Source organism: Bufo bufo, chromosome 1 (genome assembly GCF_905171765.1).
Source record: "Bufo bufo chromosome 1, aBufBuf1.1, whole genome shotgun sequence".
Lineage (NCBI taxonomy): Eukaryota > Metazoa > Chordata > Amphibia > Anura > Bufonidae > Bufo > Bufo bufo.
The window spans coordinates 121,871,231-121,889,127 of NC_053389.1; the positions used below are offsets into that span (position 1 = coordinate 121,871,231).

General features: G+C 44.4%; 1 protein-coding gene across 2 annotated transcripts in view; it reads right to left on the minus strand.

Moving 5' to 3' along the window:
• VPS13D (vacuolar protein sorting 13 homolog D) overlaps positions 1-17,897 on the minus strand; it is a 351,123-nt gene that overhangs the window by 113,983 nt on the left and 219,243 nt on the right. For both annotated transcript variants that reach the window (XM_040429067.1, XM_040429073.1), the window contains 4 exons: positions 14,990-15,100; positions 14,766-14,915; positions 10,927-11,076; positions 7,978-8,074 (listed from right to left, as the gene is read on the minus strand). In XM_040429067.1, the coding sequence (XP_040285001.1) occupies positions 7,978-8,074; positions 10,927-11,076; positions 14,766-14,915; positions 14,990-15,100 (508 nt within the window). The remainder of the gene's footprint in view (positions 1-7,977; positions 8,075-10,926; positions 11,077-14,765; positions 14,916-14,989; positions 15,101-17,897) is intronic.

Here is a 17,897-nt window from a genome sequence, read left to right on the forward strand (position 1 = left end):
TTTTTTAGAAATCAGTGGTGTCCTGAGATCCCAGCCATCACTAATGTAACCTTCTTATATGTTTAAGATCATTTTGATTGGATTTCACCTTTAAAGAGGTTGTTCTGCTTAGACAAACACTTTCAGGATTGGATTGGGAACCTCAACTGACCCTGGAAAAAAACCCTAAAAGAAGCCCTATGTTGTAGACAGGTCCAAATTATTAGGAGGCAGGGCAACACAAGTAGGGACAGCAGACGTAGACGGGACAGCAATAGCATAGCGCAGCACAAATTAACACCATAGCAGAACCAAATACTACACGGCTGTGAAAAAAATACTGCCACCTTGCTGCAGTATTCAGGATGGCCCCTGTGGCCACCAGCCAGGTGGATAAGTACACGATTCTCCTAGCATCAATTAATGCCGAGAGCATCGGTGGTTATGTACGCAGCCAGCGACTGTGAGGAGGTCTCAGATGGCGCCCTGGGCATCGGTCCACTGGGAAAAATCCCTGTATGGTCTATGGCCATTTCACCACCGACCGCTTTCCATATACCCAAGTAGCGTAGATCAATGTCATAGACGGGGTCCCAATGCTTTGACCCTCCCCAACATGTGCCACAGCACAGAACTGCTACGAAGAGCAGTTTCTCAATCTACCTCGTATAACCTGGTCAACCGTTGATTTGAGTAGACACCATGTAAAAATATGTCACCCTTGCGCGGCTGCATTCGGCTTCCCCTGGTGGTAACAGTTGATCAGTGGGGGCAATGCGGTGCCGTCATTACAAGGATGAATTCCCCAATATGTCGAGTTTCTCACTACCCTGACAAGCTTCCCCGCTCATACAGTTCCTCTGTGTGCACAAATATTTCATGCAGCTTTTAATTCTTCAGAGGTGCTATTGGCAAAGTGCTGAGCGAGGCTTTGTGATGTGCTGGCTAATTAAACGACTAAGCCTTTTTTTTCCGCTCATTCCCCTGAACAGCTTTCCTCCCAGCCTGCCCTGGGCATTCAATGACAGCATTATGCAATCTGTTCTGCACTCTCGCTATTCAAGTCCTGCCAGAACTCTGGCTTAGCAGAATGTCTGGGCTAAATAACAACTTGTAAGGGCTTCAATAATGCTCCTATCTCATGATCCGCAGTCCCCTCCGTTCTCGCGTGCACTTTTCACCTTTTTCCATCTATTGTGCTGCGCTAACGTCAGACGCAGCTCTACAAAAGCAGGAAAGTGCTGGTGCAGCACAGGGCTCTGTGTCATTGTGGCAATACCCTATGAGAAATTCTTGTGCTTCAGTAACGATAACGAACCCTTTCTATCGGGAACAGCTCATTATCAGCAGGGTTCAAATTTTGTTTTTTCAAAAAATAATGCCCCTTCCCTCATTAGAATTTAGTTTTTGACAGTAAAGCAATATAACGTGGACATTTTCCAAAGATTGTGCCATAAAGGGATACATATGCAGATCTGGGATCCAAGAACCACATTCTGATGACCATTACATGGAATACTGTGATTGTGAATGAACATATATGACTGGCATTAAGTAAATGTCCAAACAGCAATAAAAAATAATATATATATATATATATATATATATATATTTCTTCCAGCACTTTATCAAGCCTTTATTGTCACACATCAAAAAAAAAGGTTCGATATAGACGCTCATGTGTTTCGAACAATCAAATCCATGTTCTTAGTCTAGTATCTGAACATTGCCCTATAAACCAGTATGTCAGTCAACACCTCAAGTGCTAATTAATTGGCTCTAACAATTAACTCTAGTGGCAAGCTGGATGCACAAAACCTAAAAAAATAGATTAGTATATGAAAAAAAAAAAAAAAAGAATGAAAAATCAAGAGAAAAAACTAAACAAAAGAAAACTGCAGCACAATACAAAATCAATAAAAAAAGTTAAATCTGTACCTAAATCTTATACTTTAAGTGTTGGGACTGGGCAGGACGCATGTTGTGCCTCAAAGGCTTTACACGAATAAAAACAAAACATATACTTGTACAGATGGTGTTTCATGAGCAGGATGGATCTTGAAGTCAAAGCTGAGGACAGCCTGCGTCCATGACCAGATGAATGTAGGTATGCATGCGTTGTGTATTCGGTGAGATTCAATGGAAGACTCAAGCGGATAATTTATTGGGCAGTACCAACAACGAGACACAAAAATTTTCCTTTTTTGTTTTTTAAACCAAAATAGGTTTAAAATTGTGCACTGAGTACATTCTTGATATACAGTGTTTTGATAGTAGTGACCAATAAGCTGGAAATCATAATGTCTGACCAACAGTTACCTCAGCTACATGGCCTGCAGGATCTGAACGTGAATCTCCAGCTTTAGGCCTCTTGCACAAAAACGTTTTTTTTTTTCCATTTACCTTCTGTTTTTTTGCGTTCCGTACACGGACCGTATACGGAACCATTCATTTCAAAAGATCCCCAAAAAAAAACTGAAGGTACTCTGTATGCCTTCCATTTCTGTATTTCCGTTAAAAGATAGAACATGTCCTATTACTGTCCGCATAACGGACAAAGATAGTACTGTTCTATCAGAGGCCAGCTGTTCCGTTAAGCAAAAAACAGAATGCTGTACCTGATGTTGAGCTGAGATCAGTCATTCTTATCTGAATACTTGCTCTGGTTCCTCCGCTGTGCACCTGCAGACCACTCACGAAATGCACAGAGCGGACTTCTCCACTATCTGCACATGCCCAGGAGTCCTCTCTATGCATTGCATAGCCAGAATATGGGCTCACAGCAGGCAACTGGACTGCTAAAAGGGTATTTAAGTCTCGGGGGAAAAAAACTTTAATACACCAAAATTTAGGACCGTGTTGTTTTCTTGCAAGGCATGTCATATGCCTTGCAAGAAAACAACACGGTCCTAAATTTTGGTGTATTAAAGTTTTTTTCCCCCCGAGACTTAAATACTGGAAAGGTCATCACTATCTAAACAGTGGGGGTTCCCCATCTGGGAACTCCTTCAAATAGCTGTTTGAGAACAAGCTCAGTGCCGTACATTGTATAGCGGCTGTGCTTGGTATCGCAGCTCAGCCCCTTTCACTTCTATGGGGATGAGCCGTGCCTACGGGGCGTGACCGATCAAAGCTGAGAGAACGCTGCGGCACGATGGCGAGTGCCGCTGCCTTCTTCAACAGCTGTTCAGCAGGGGTCCTGGGTGTAATCATGTAATGATGCATGATGTAATCTGTAGTTAATGTAATATTCTTACCGGTGACTGTATTTGTGAATTATAACCTCCCTTCTGATCCTCAGCTGTGTCATGTGACCAGCACTCAGACTTTCCAGCTGACACAGGACAGGAAGTCAGTTACTTTTCAATTCATTCATAAGAGACTGAAAGTAAGGCTATCATAGGAATACACAGAGAAACTGGCTTCCTGTCCACACATAAGTTGCTGTGTTTGGAAAGTCTGAGTGCTGGTCACATGACGCAGCTAAGGATAGGAAGGGAGGTTACAACTCACAAATAAAGTCACTGGTAAGAAGATTACCTTCACTACAGTTCACTAGTGATGAGCGGCATAGGAAATATTCGAATTTGCGATATTTCGCGAATTTATGGCCAAATATTCGCCATAGATTTGCAAATTCGAGAATTTGTGATCTCCAGTCATTGTTTACTTGATTGCGAAAATCGGCAAAGTAATATATACGCGATAAATTTGCAATTAGAATATTCAACACTATTCGCGAATACGAATATATAGCACTATATTCTAAATTTTTCACGAATTCTCGAAGTGGCGATGTTCGCGATTCGAATATTCGCACTCAACACTACAGTTTACATCGTGTACCTTTAACTGGTCAGAGAATAACATTTTTGGTGGGAGTGCTACTTTAAAAGGGTATTTCGGTAGGTAAAACTTATCCTCTGTCCACAGGATAGGGGATAACTTTCAGATTGGTGGGGGTCCTACCACTGGGCCCCCTACCGTTCACAAGAATGAGGGCCCTGGGAGCTCGGCTATCTCCAGATCTCCAATAGAAATGAATGGAGCTTTAAGTAATGCTGAGAGCATCAGATCATTATGTAGCAGCCATGAGGAGTACCAAAATTTTGTTGAAAATTAAGTTAGTATGCGGTATAAATTTAGACTAGACGGTCTAAAGATGCACAAAATGTACCATCCGGAATGAGGAAAAATCATTCAGTGTCATAAGAGATCAGGTACTTCTGAATTGAGGTCTAAGCCTACAGAACCTTACCTATATGTGACATAAAAAATGCACAGGAATTCCCCTTTAAAACAAGCAATCAGAGGAAAATCAGCTTCTCTGAGAATGGCAATTCACTAAAAAACAAATGAGAACTGTCTCTACATTACCCGGCAGTCTCTTCTGCATCACTAAGGCAGTTCTCATTGTCTGATCAGTAAATGCAACAGTGAGGCGATTGTCCCAATAGATAGATCTCCCCTTCTCAGCTGTCAGGGCAAGACTAATGACCATCGAAAGCGCAGTTTATCTGTAGTAATGATCAGAACACACTATTTTCTAGGCCTCTAATAAAGCGCGCTCTGAACAAAACATGTGCAATAGAATCACCCTGGCTTTCTCATGGAGTTCAATGGATTTCGGGTTTGATAAATGTAGAGTTCAGTGGAACATTAGTGTCTGATGTCGGGGACTTCCTCTGAAAGCCGCCATTTACACAATGACATGAATAGACTTTTTTTTCCACCAATCCTCTAAGCGCCTGGGCAAAGTGGCGGCAGCTCAAGACTGTCCCTGGGTTACCAACGTTGACATCTTAATGGGCCAAGAAAACTAAAACTAAGCAAGCTGGGACCCTTCACACTCATATGTCTGTGAATGTCCCTGGAGGTTATTAGTACAAGTGCTACTGGAAGGAAGCAGGAATCTTCAAGAACTTCTTATCATTAAAAACAGGGGCGGTTTGGATATAGACCTTACAGGAAAATTCCCCGGTGGGCCGATTCTTGTCTGTTTTGCGGACCACAAAGCACAGCGCAGTGGTGGGCATGTACCCTTAGAGTGAGACTCAAACAGTCCACAGGTTCCCTTTCTGGGGTTTTCCTACTCCTCCGGTTGACTGGACCCCTGGAGAACAAGGATAGTACCGGCTATACTGACCGCTGCTGCTGCTTCTTCAGCTTCCACTGGTGAGCCAACGCACTACCTTGAGGGATGACATTCTCTAACTCATTCACCCTATGGGCGCCTCTCTCCCTTTGGCCAGTTTTTGCATGCATTACAGAAAGATTTGGTTGTGGATTTAGTTGTGGATTCACCACGGATCGCTACATTGAAAGGGCTGAAATCTACAGAGAAACTCTGTCCAAAGAATTGACGTGCTGCAGATTTACAATCCACACCATAGGTCAGCTTCCGTGGGGACTTCTTCCTGTCGCAAGTTGATGAGCTTGGTTAAAATCTCATCTTCTTTAGGATATGTTCACATGGTAGATTTTGCCAGTGTCAAAATCTGCTGAGGATTCCACCGCAGAAACCTTTTGTTCTGCCACGGTTTTTCAATTTGTATGCGACAAATCCATCCGCAGTTTCAGCTCCATTACATAAGGCTATGTCTTCCGCAGCAGTCTCCAGTAGAGTCTGCATGGACAAATCCATTCTCGGTGGGGTCTGGAGAACCAGGTGTAAATAATCCATGACACAATCTTTCATTAAATCTGCATAGAAATCCACGGCCAAAAACCACCACGTGAGAACAGCCTTACTGTTACTGTAATAAGCTGCGGATTTTCTGCTTGCAAATCTGGAAAGAAAATCTGCATCTGCCACAGAGGAGCACACCGATTCCTCTCGCAAAGCCTTACCTTCTTTCGTAGAAGCGTCATGAACAGCAGAAAATTCTTACTATCTGAGACTATCGTACGGCAGAAAAACGTCGTTCATCCCTGATTTCACTGACTGTGTGCGAACAAACACAGCGGCACCTGCTTCCGCACCCCCAAGATCCAAACCGTGAGCATGATTTTTGCGCTCCTCATTTTTGAAAACCATTCAGCATGGAACAAAAACTCAAACTAATGTAAATTCCTTAAAGGGGCTGTCTCACTTCAGTCAGTGGCATTTATCATGTACAGAAAGTTAATACAAGCCACTTACTAATGTATTGTGATTGTCCATTTTGCCTCCTTTGCTGCTTGGATTTATTTTACCATCACATTATACCCTGCTTGTTTCCATGGTTACGACCACCCTGCAATCCATCAGTGGTGGTCGTGCTTGCACAATATAGGAAAAAGCACTAGTCTATGTGCACTCCCACGGTCCCAGCCACCAGAGAGGCTGGCGCTTTCCCCTACAGTGTGCAAGCACAACCACCACTGATGGATTGCAGGATGGCCTGTAACCATGGAAACGAGCAGTGTATAATGTGATGGAAAAATGAATGCAGTCAGCAAAGGAAGCGATATGGACAATCACAATACATTAGTAAGTGCCTTGTATTAAAGGGATTGTCTCATCATAGACAATGGGGGCATATCGCTGGGACCCGCACCTATATCTTGAACGGAGCACCACAAGGATTCCGGTCCAGCCACCACCAAGCCAGCTCCCCATAGAAGTGAATGGGAGAGCACTGACCGGCCACCGCTCCCATTCACTTCTATGGGCTCGACGGAAATAGCTGAGCCAGCGCTCGGCTATTTACACTGACCCTATAGAAAATGAATGGAGGGTGGCTGCGCATGCGCAGTGCGCCCTTCTTCACTTTCGGGGCTCCGTTCTCTATATAGGTGCGGGTCCCACACCTATAAGACAATGGGGGCATATCCTAGCGATATGCCCCCATTGTCTATGATGAGACAACCCCTTTAACTTTCTCTACATGATAAATGCCACTTACTGAAGTGAGACAACCCCTTTAAAGTCGTCAAGACCTCTTCCCAATATCTACAGCAAATAGAGATCTTGAGAATGCTGAGGTAGTGAAATGCAGTGTGTTAGAAAGTTACAGAACTTTTCATTATTCAATGACTCAACAGGGAGAGAGCACACGATGCCCTTGTCCCATAAATGGTGAGGGCACACGGCTGGCATTTTGGCAAACACACAAGGAGAATTTGTTCTAAATTGAGATTTAACAGCCTGTCACATTGTACAGTGTAGCCAGACATAAGGATCATGTAAACTGTTATGAATATTGTAGAGTGTTTGTGCTTGGCCTAGGGCAGGAAATATTGTATTCCAAATAAACTTCAACGCTTCATACTCCAGCCCTCCAGTAATAAGACCGTCTGTATTTGCCTTGTGCCGTTACACTGTGTGACCCTATTATTCCATTAGCTGCAGGGGGCTCTTTGCAGCTGTACAAGTCTTGAGCGCCCCCTGGTGGCTTTACGTCTAACGTCCCTCAGTGCAAATGCCAAAGGATAAACCTTGTTAACAGCAATTCCAATTTACAAACCATAACTAAATAACAAATAGGTAGTATTTGTGACTAAGGGTACTTTCACACTTGTGTTAAACTTTTCCGTCCTGGCAGCTCAATACCGGAAAAAAACTCATCAGTTTTATCTTAATGCATTCTGGATGGAGAGCAAACCGTTCAGTATGCATAAGGATGTCTTCAGTTCAGTCACTGTATGGTTTTCGGACGGAGAAAATACCGCAGCATGCTGCAGTATTTTCTCCGTCCAAAATTCCAGAACACTTGCCGGAATGCCGAATCCGGCATTATTTTCCATTTAAATGCATTAATGCCGGATCCGGCCCCAAGTGTTCTGGAAAAACGGATCCGGTTTGCGCATTAGTAAAAGATAAATACGAGATCAGTTTTTCCAGATGACAACCGGAGAGACGGATCCGGTATTGCAATGCATTTGTGAGACGGATCCGCATCCGGATCAGTCTACAAATGGTATCCGTTTGCATACAGGTGACGGAACTGCCTGCCGGAATCCAACAACGCGAGTGTAAAAGTACCCTTACTCAGGATGGATCACACTAGATCATACCTGCTTCTAATTTTCCAAAGCCAAAATAGTTTAGCAGCTTTAGAAGTAACTTTTCCTCGATCTGGACTGTAAATTTCTGAGCGGTGATCAGCAGATGCTATTAAGAAAGAAAAAAAAAAGGTGGTTTGAAGGGACTAAAAAGAATAACAAATAGGTGACTCACATTTTGGTCTTATACCGGATTTCTAATATCAGGATGAATTTGGCATACTGTAAATCATAACTCCACCGCTGCCTTACACATACTGTATGCAAACTTCACTTTCCTCACAGAATGTCTGACAGCTCTCTATCAATATAAATCTATACAGGGAGAGCTGTCAATCCCTGTGTGCAGACAGGGGAAGCAGGACCCACAGGCTCTATGAGTGGGAGGTGGAAGCAGGACTCACAGGTTTTCTCTATGAGTGGGCGGTAGAAGCAGGACTTGCAGGCTCTCTCTATGAGAGGGTGGTGAAAGCAGGACTCACAGACTCTTTCTATGAGAGGTTGGTAGAAGCAGGACTCACAGGTTTTCTCTATGAAAGGGCGGTAGAAGCAGGACTCACAGGCTCTCTCTATGAGAGGGTGGTAGAAGCAGGACTCACAGGCTCTCTCTATGAGAGGGTGGTGAAAGCAGGACTTGCAGGCTCTCTCTATGAGAGCGTGGTGGAAGCAGGACTCACAGGTTTTCTCTATGAGAGGGTGGTGGAAGCAGGACTCGCAGACTCTATGAGAGGGTGGTGGAGGCAGAACTCGCAGGCATTCTCTATGAGAGGGTGGTGAAAGCAGGACTTGCAGGCTCTCTCTATGAGAGGGTGGTAGAAGCAGGACTCACAGGCTCTCTCTATGAGAGGGTGGTGAAAGCAGGACTTGCAGGCTCTCTCTATGAGAGGGTGGTGGAAGCAGGACTCACAGGTTTTCTCTATGAGAGGGTGGTGGAAGCAGGACTCGCAGACTCTATGAGAGGGTGGTGGAGGCAGAACTCGCAGGCATTCTCTATGAGAGGGTGGTGGAGGCAGAACTCGCAGGTTCTCTGTATGAGAGGGTGGTGGAAGCAGGACTCTCAGGTTTTCTCTATGAGAGGGTGGTGGAAGCAGGACTCGCAGACTCTATGAGAGGGTGGTGGAGGCAGAACTCGCAGGCATTCTCTATGAGAGGGTGGTGGAGGCAGAACTCGCAGGCTCTCTCTATGAGAGGGTGGTGGAAGCAGGACTCACAGGTTTTCTCTATGAGAGGGTGGTGGAAGCAGGACTCGCAGACTCTATGAGAGGGTGGTGGAGGCAGAACTCGCAGGCATTCTCTATGAGAGGGTGGTGGAGGCAGAACTCGCAGGTTCTCTGTATGAGAGGGTGGTGGAAGCAGGACTCTCAGGTTTTCTCTATGAGAGGGAGGTGAAAGCAGGACTCGCAGGCTCTCTCTATGAGAGGGAGGTGGAAGCAGGACTCACAGGTTTTCTCTATGAGAGGGTGGTGGAAGCAGGACTCGCAGGCTTTCTCTATGAGAGGGTGGGGGAGGCATAACTCGCAGGCTTTCTCTATGAGAGGGTGGTGGAAGCAGGACTCACAGGCTTTCTGTATGAGAGGGTGGTGGAGGCAGGACTCGAAGGCTCTCTCTATGAGAGGGTTGTGGAAGCAGGACTCACAGGCTTTCTATATGAGAGGGTGGTGGAGGCAGGACTTGCAGGCTCTCTCTATGAGAGGTTGGTAGAAGCAGGACTCACAAGCTTTCTCTATGAGAGGGCGGTAGAAGCAGGACTCACAGGCTCTCTCTATGAGAGGGTGGTGGAAGCAGGACTCACAGGTTTTCTCTATGAGAGGGTGGTGGAAGCAGGACTCGCAGGCTTTCTCTATGAGAGGGTGGGGGAGGCAGAACTCGCAGGCTTTCTCTATGAGAGGGTGGTGGAAGCAGGACTCACAGGCTTTCTGTATGAGAGGGTGGTGGAGGCAGGACTCGAAGGCTCTCTCTATGAGAGGGTTGTGGAAGCAGGACTCACAGGCTTTCTATATGAGAGGGTGGTGGAGGCAGGACTTGCAGGCTCTCTCTATGAGAGGTTGGTAGAAGCAGGACTCACAAGCTTTCTCTATGAGAGGGCGGTAGAAGCAGGACTCACAGGCTCTCTCTATGAGAGGGTGGTGGAAGCAGGACTCACAGGTTTTCTCTATGAGAGGGTGGTGGAAGCAGGACTCGCAGACTCTATGAGAGGGTGGTGGAGGCAGAACTCGCAGGCTTTCTCTATGAGAGGGTGGTGAAAGCAGGACTCGCAGGCTCTCTCTATGAGAGGGTGGTGGAGGCAGGACTTGCAGGCTCTCTCTATGAGAGGTTGGTAGAAGCAGGACTCACAGGCTTTCTCTATGAGTACTGGCAGCATACGACTTTCTATATAAAAATCCTGAATAAGATACTAGAAAACAATATATCCTAAGAGGGTGGTGGAAGCAGGACTCACAGGCTTTCTCTATGGGAGGGTGGTGGAGACAGGACTTGCAAACTCTCTCTATAAGAGGGTTGTGGAAGCAGGACTCACAGGTTTTCTCTATGAGAGGGTGGTGGAGGCAGGACTTGCAGGCTCTCTCTATGAGAGGTTTGTGGAAGCAGGACTCGCAGACTTTCTCTATGAGAGGGTGGTGGAGGCAGGACTTGCAGGCTCTCTCTATGAGACGGAGGTGGAAGCAGGACTCAAAAGCTTTTTTGTGTGAGGTGGTGATGGAGGCAGGACTCACAGGCTTTCTCTATAAAAGGGTGGTGGAAGCAGGACTCGCAGGCTTTCTCTATGAAAGGGTGGTGGAAGCAGGACTCGAAGGCTTTCTCTATGAGTACTGGCAGCATACGACTTTGTATATAAAAATCCTGAATAAGATACTAGAAAACAATATATCCCTGGACAAGACAGCTCCCCCTCTGATGTATGCTAAAATACAAATCAGTGCCTTATGGATAAATATTAGTGAAGAAAACAAGCAGCCTCACCTTGTACAGGTCAGTAAGTGCATTCTTGCTAGGCACGTTCATTGCATTGACCTGTATTGCAGGTCCTGACTCCATCTCTTCAGTCTCAATGCTCTTAGGGGTTACAAAAAGCATGGCGGGCTGAGTTGTACCAATCAACTGGTTATCAACCTGATGAAGAAGAATATAGAAACAGTTACAGACTTAATAATCACCAGGTATGAACTGACAGGAGACATTACATTTTAGTTAGATCATACCACAACAATCACATTTTTTCTAAGCCCTACAAGGCAGTGCCCTAATGACTGCAATCAAAGATTTGGACTTTTATCGGTCAGTCGTTTTATTTCCCAGAGATAAGCGGGACCTGATGTGTATGGAAAGCATTTACCGTCTCAATTCTACTGAAATAACTTGCATGTAGATAAAACAGAGCAGGTCCAGAGAAAGGCTACAAAAATAGCCTTAAAGGGGTATTTCGGTTGTCAAAATTATCCATTATCGACAGGATAGGGGATAGCTATTAGATCAGTGAGTGTCCCAACACTGGGAGCATCACCAATTATGAGAATGGGGACCCCGTACTCCTCGGGATCTCTCAAAGTGAACAAAGTGAAAGATCGGGCATGTGCACTGCAGCTCCAGCATTTTCGGAAATAATTGAGCACTGTACTCTGCTATATGGCAGTGCTCATGCCCAACTGCCTCTCTGTTCTTTCGGGGAAGGCCCCATGGAGTATGAGGTCCCCATTCACGTGATAGGTGGGGGTCCCAGAGATAGGACCCCCACTGGTCTAATAGCTATCCCCTATCCTGTGAATAGGGGATAACTAGTCACAACCGCATATAAGGCATTCTGTCATCAGCGACCCCGTCAAACTATTTGCACAGACACGTAGCTGTGGTTCACATTGTTTTTCTTTTGTAGATCTGAGGCTCCGTTCCAGAGTTATGGTACTTTTTCTTAAAACGCAAATTAGGCGTTTGGTGCAATGAGGGCGTCACCTTTGCTCTCACTTAACACAAGCTCCGCTCCTTTCTGTGGTCAGTCGTTCCCTCGCTCCTTTCGCACTGCCTGACTCTGTCAATCAAAGCAGCCAGGTAAGGTCTTGCCACAGAAAGGAGTGGAGTTTGAGTGCAATAAGAGCAACGGTGATGCCCTCAATGCACCAAATACTTATTCCTAACATGCAAATTAGGTATCATAACTCGGGAATGGAGCCTCAGATCAACAAAAGAAAATCAGTGGTTTAATCAGATGGACCACAGCTATGTGTCTATGCAAAGAGTTGGATAGGGAAGTCGCTGGTGACAGCATCCCTCTGTTTGAGAATAGCTCTCACGGGTCTATCTATTGTGAAGTGGACGGAGCTGGTTACTGTGGAGCTGCTCACAATGGAGTGAATGGCAGAAGCGCTGCAATAACTAGCTCCGGCACTACTGCAGAACAGCTGATCAGCGGGGGCCAGGATGCTGGACCTCGGCCAATCTGTGGATAGCCCATCAGAGGTAAAATTCTGGACAATCCCTTTAAACATATATCTATGCTAAGATAAAAATTAAAACCTGGTGAGGTGACACGCTTTATCTGGAAGGGAAAGAGACCACGTATAGGTCTGAGGAAGCTGATGGCCCTGAAACTGAAAGGGGGTATGAACATGCCAGATGTCAGGATATATAACCAGGCATGTCTTCTTAGACACATTATTGACTGGCTACGCCACACAAGTTTCCACTCTGATTATTCTTTGGAGAGGGAACTTTGCGCACCATGGGATCCCTGCACCCTATTACATACGGCTATGAGAGCCCTACCCATGCATCTGCGGAATTCGATTATCTTCCGCCACACATGGGCAGCATGGAGAACTATTAGGAAGAGTCTACGACTGTGTCAGGGAGTCTCGAAATACTTACCTCTGTGGGGACATCCGGAATTTGAACAGGGAAGGAGGAATGCTTTATTTAAGGAATGGAAGCAGAAAGGAATACTGACGGCCCAGCAGTTGTTACACAAGAATGAGAATAGATGGTTATCATGTCAGGAGGTTAGGGATGCTTATCACCTGAGTCCTTTTCAAACTATCCAATACTCCCAGGTTAATAAATTCTTAACTGATAGGCTGAGGGATGTCTCTAAGGAAATTGTGACGAATGACTTTGATAAGATAGTAATGAAGGGTACAGGCCCGCAATCCATTTCTCTATTGTACTCCCAATTAAGGTTGATTTTGGGGGATGGACTACCACGTCTAGCTTTTCGCCCATGGGCTCGTATATTAGAGGACAACGAGGCAGGGGAGAAGATTCTTAAGGGCTGGTGGGCCATGAGGAATTCAGTCATAAATGAAGTTTGGAGGGACACACATTTCAGGATAATGCATAATGCTATTTACGCTTTTAACCTCCCGGCAGGCCCCAACAGGTTAGACAGGATTACTAGTTGTCCTAAGTGTAAGGTCATGCACACTGATCTATTTCATGGTCTTTGGTCGTGCCCCCGCATACAGGATCTGTGGAATCAGGTGGCACAAATATCTAAGGATAGTTGGAATTTGACGGTCCCGTTGAACCCTATGACCTTTCTCTTTCATTATTGGGAGGAGCTAAAGGATGGAGTCCTTCTGGAGCGGAGACTGCCGACCCTTTTCCATGCACTCTGTATGGTAACTAAGAGGAGCATTTTACAACATTGGCTCCGGCCTTCGGTCCCCTCAAGGGATGACATATTAACATGCCTTAGAGAACTACTGAATCTGGAGCGAGGGGATGTTATGAAACATAAGGAAGGAAAGGGAGGCAAATTTCTAAAGAGGTGGAGAGGCTTTCTGACACAGTTCTTCTCTGACTCAGATATTGAACACATCATGAGACCCTTCACTTTGACAAAATGGTATCTGGAGGAGCAGTTGAAAGGGTCGCTAGGCCGATTGGCACAATAACAGGTTTCCTACAAACACCCACATTGTTACTAATATGATGATATCATTGTTTTAAACCATGTCTGACGAAAGGTATGGCGATTGTTTTGGCAGGAGGATAGTTAGTTTCGAATAGGGGTAGGGGGGGGGGAGGGCAATTGAGTTTTCTCAGAGTGGGGGAGGGGGGGGTTATTTTGAAAGGTCAGGAAAATAATTGAAGTGAAGGACAACTTGTTTGGAGTCTCTACTGTATACATAGACATAAATGTCTGTTTTCTGAAAATATTTTGTAACAAATATGCAATGCTTCTGAATTGTACTTTGTATATGTCCTTACTTTTGAAAATAAAAAATTTTCTTGGAAAAAAAAAAAAATTAAAACCTAGATGGACCATGTGGTCTTTGTATACCATCAATCCTCTAGGTTCTTAAGCATACTTGGCCAAGCAAATATACCGGCTTATAACTGAGGTTATTTGGATGGTAGCTCCCCTGTAGTGATAGGAGGGATGCCTTGTCTTTGCAGTTGCACAAGGTGAAGGTAGATGAATAAGGGAAGCTGTAGGATAGGGGAAAATGTATACATGTATAGACAAGACACTAGGGACATCAAAAGGCCATGGTTGGTGTTCCCGGGACATTAAAAACCTACAAAGCACATTCAACAAATTGAAAGGAAATTGAATAATGTAGCTCTACTGACACAAATCTCTCACACAGGAAGGTCCCCGGCTTGGCAAACCCTATATTAACCAGAATAGAGTGTCGCCATGTAATGCTTTATTTCCCCGGCAGTGACAGATGTGCCTCCTACAATACTGATGCCATTAGAAGACAGATATACTTTTTTTCTACTTTTTTATATAGGACTATACCCATCTTTTTTTTTTTTATACACGTCAAGATTTTTTGGGACACAGTCTCAGAGTTTTGTACCTGAACATTTTGTATATGAAGTTCCAGCACCTGACTGGAGGCCTGATGCATGTAATGAACATTAATGCCACTGAAACTTGCAAACACCAGCTCCTCTGGGAGTTTATTGATGAGAGAAATTCCAATGCCGTCTTGTAATTTTACAGTCACCTGAAAAAGAAGCAAATGGTTACTGGTGCACAACGCGTGGAAGAACTGGCCGCTCCCTGTGACCACATACAAACCTCGAATTCTTGCTCTAGCTCCGGACACTTGAATTTCTTTATCTCTAATTGTCCTAAGTCATCAAATTCACTTGAAAGACGCTCAGCTCTGCGCTGCTGAAAGTCTGTAATCTGGAAGTGGAAAACGAATGAAAGCAGACGCCCAGAAGCAGCCACGCACAACTGAAAATACATTTTTAGGTAATGTATGCCATTTAAATTCCCTATTGGTGGATCCTTTTTAGAACTGCTGTATTTAATCAATGATACTATCTGTGGCTGCAATTCAGCTGGACTGTATAATAAAAGTCTAATATCTGAAATAAAGCTCCGGTATCACCATGATAAAAAGACTGCTGCTCTGGCATTTCACCATTCTGTACACTGCAGCTGTGCTTATTAAGTGTAGCTGCTCTCTATCTATCAGGCAAGGACAACAGAAATACAGAAGAAAAATGCTATCACACCAAGCACAAGGGAAAGGTGTAGAAACTGCTAAATGCGACCAATCAAATACTAGATGTACTTTTTTTAAGCGGTCCTATTTAAATCAATAGTACAGGTGACCACAAGAAACTTTGTAATATATTTTATCCACCTTCCCTGCTAATTGCTTTTCAATTAGAAAAATGCCTTGTTTCCCATCCAGAACGGATCATATTACACATGTCAATGCAAGTCTATGGAGGGGGAAGTGAGCAGAAGCTGAGGAGACAGGCAAAAAGAGAGACTGTGCAGATACATAGGAAGATTACAGCTCAGCACAAGTGCTTAATTCAGAAAAATACAGGTTAGTACTTCTATGACGTATCCTCCATTATCCAGCGGCTGCTTCTGAGTGGCTGTGAGACAGTAAGGAAGCATATTCTCCTCTCCTTTCTGTGTGTGCAGTGAATGGCAGCTAGTCTACACCCGCCATGTCTGGTAGAACTGCAAACTAGATTTTCAGCAAGCACAAAGAAAAACTGCTAGCAAAATGACAGATATCAGTGATATAGTTCCCAGATGTAGTGTTACTCCTCATGAACACACACCGTACTATTGATTAAAGGGGTTGTCCCATAAAAAATATTCTACAGTTTTCAAACCAGCACCTGGATTTGAATTCTTTTGAAATTTACCATAGCCATTGAGTTATTCAATGAGATGTATCTGTATAGCGCCACCTGCTGTTTGTTTTTTATTTCTTTGTCCTGCTCACTGAGAAGGCTGCACATGCTCAGTTTCATCCTTCAACTGCCTCCTAAGTTTTTAATGGGAGATCATGGACACACACCCTTATCTGCAGCAGAAAAGACACTCCCCTTGAGCTTTCAGCTTAATATAAATCTAGCAGAGCAATGAATGGAGAGATCTCTGGATCCATGTGAGGTACAGGGCTGGTTCTATGTCTGATTTAAATTTTTTCCATTAGTCATGGGATAACCCCTTTAATGCAAAGTTTGTTGAAAGCTCAGTGCCGCTTTAAGGATTGGTTGCTACCGGAAACTGATCTACTAGTGTTAACCCTTTCATACATTTGACGTTACTGTACGTCCAAATTGCAAGTGACTTACTGCATTTGGACGTACCGTGACGTCCAAACTGCTTACTGGGGCTGTGACACCCCGGAGTTTCCGCTCTCCTTTGCCGGCAAGCGCTCCGATTGGCTAGTCTCTGCAGACTAACCAATCGGAGCGCTTCAGTGACAAAATGCTGGTTTCAGGCTGTGATCTTTATCCTGGAGATCACAGCCTAAAACCAGCATTTTGTCACTGAAGTGCTCCGATTGGTTAGTCTGCAGAGACTCCATGACCCCAAGCATGACCCCATGTGTGCCGCCAGTGCCCCAAGTAATCTAATGACCCCCACTGTGGCCCTGAGCATGCCCTTATATTGTGCCATTGCCCCCCGATTGTGCCATTTCCCCCCATGATGCCCCCTGCAGTGAGTGTGATGGCAGCGGCTCCGTTCCTGAGCCGATGCCATCAGCAGAGAGTGTTAGCTGTAACTTACAGCTAACACTCTGCTGCAATGGCCGAAATCAGTGCCGACAACGATCTCGGCCGTTTAACCCCATAGATGCCGCGGTCGGTAGCCGGCCGTGGCATCCAGCGATGGCAGCGGCCAGATGGTTGCCATGGCAACCGGACGCCTTACAAAGGGGTCCGGGCTGCCATGTACCTAAGGCAGATCAGACCCCGAGGGTCTGATCAACTTTAGTGTAAATGTAGCACTGACTATACAATGCATTGCAATAGATGACTATTGCAATGCACTGTATATGCATCAGGCCCACTGGATCAGCGAGATCCAAATGGGTCTTGATAAAAAAAATGTGTAAAAAAAAAAATTAAAAAAGGTAAAAAAAATAATAATAATTAATATAAATTATTTTTTTAAAATAAAAATTATCTTTTCTCATCCGTTCATTTATACCTCATTAAAAAATGAAAAAATATAAAAACTACACATGATTGGTATTGCCGCGTCCGGAACGACCTGATCTATAAAATTATCATGTTACTAATCCCACGTGGTGAACGTCATAAAAAATGTATGTAAAAAACAATGACAAAATTGCTGTTTTTGTCACCTCACTGCCACAAAAAATAAATAACAAGTGATCAAAAAGACATATGTACCCAAAAATGATACCAATAAAAACTACAGCCTGTCCTGCAAAAAACAACCCCCATACAGCTATATTGGTGAAAAAATAAAAATGGTATGGACTTTTTCTATTTTTAACACAAAAGGGATTTTATGCTGAAAAAGTAGTAAAACATTAAAAAAAACTATATAAATTTGATATGGTCACAACCGTATGAACCCACAGAATAAAATAATTATATAATATTTACCATAAGAGGAACCCCATAAAAATACAGACAGAATTGCAATTTTTGCCCACTTCACCTTCACAAAATATGGTATAAAAAGTGATCAA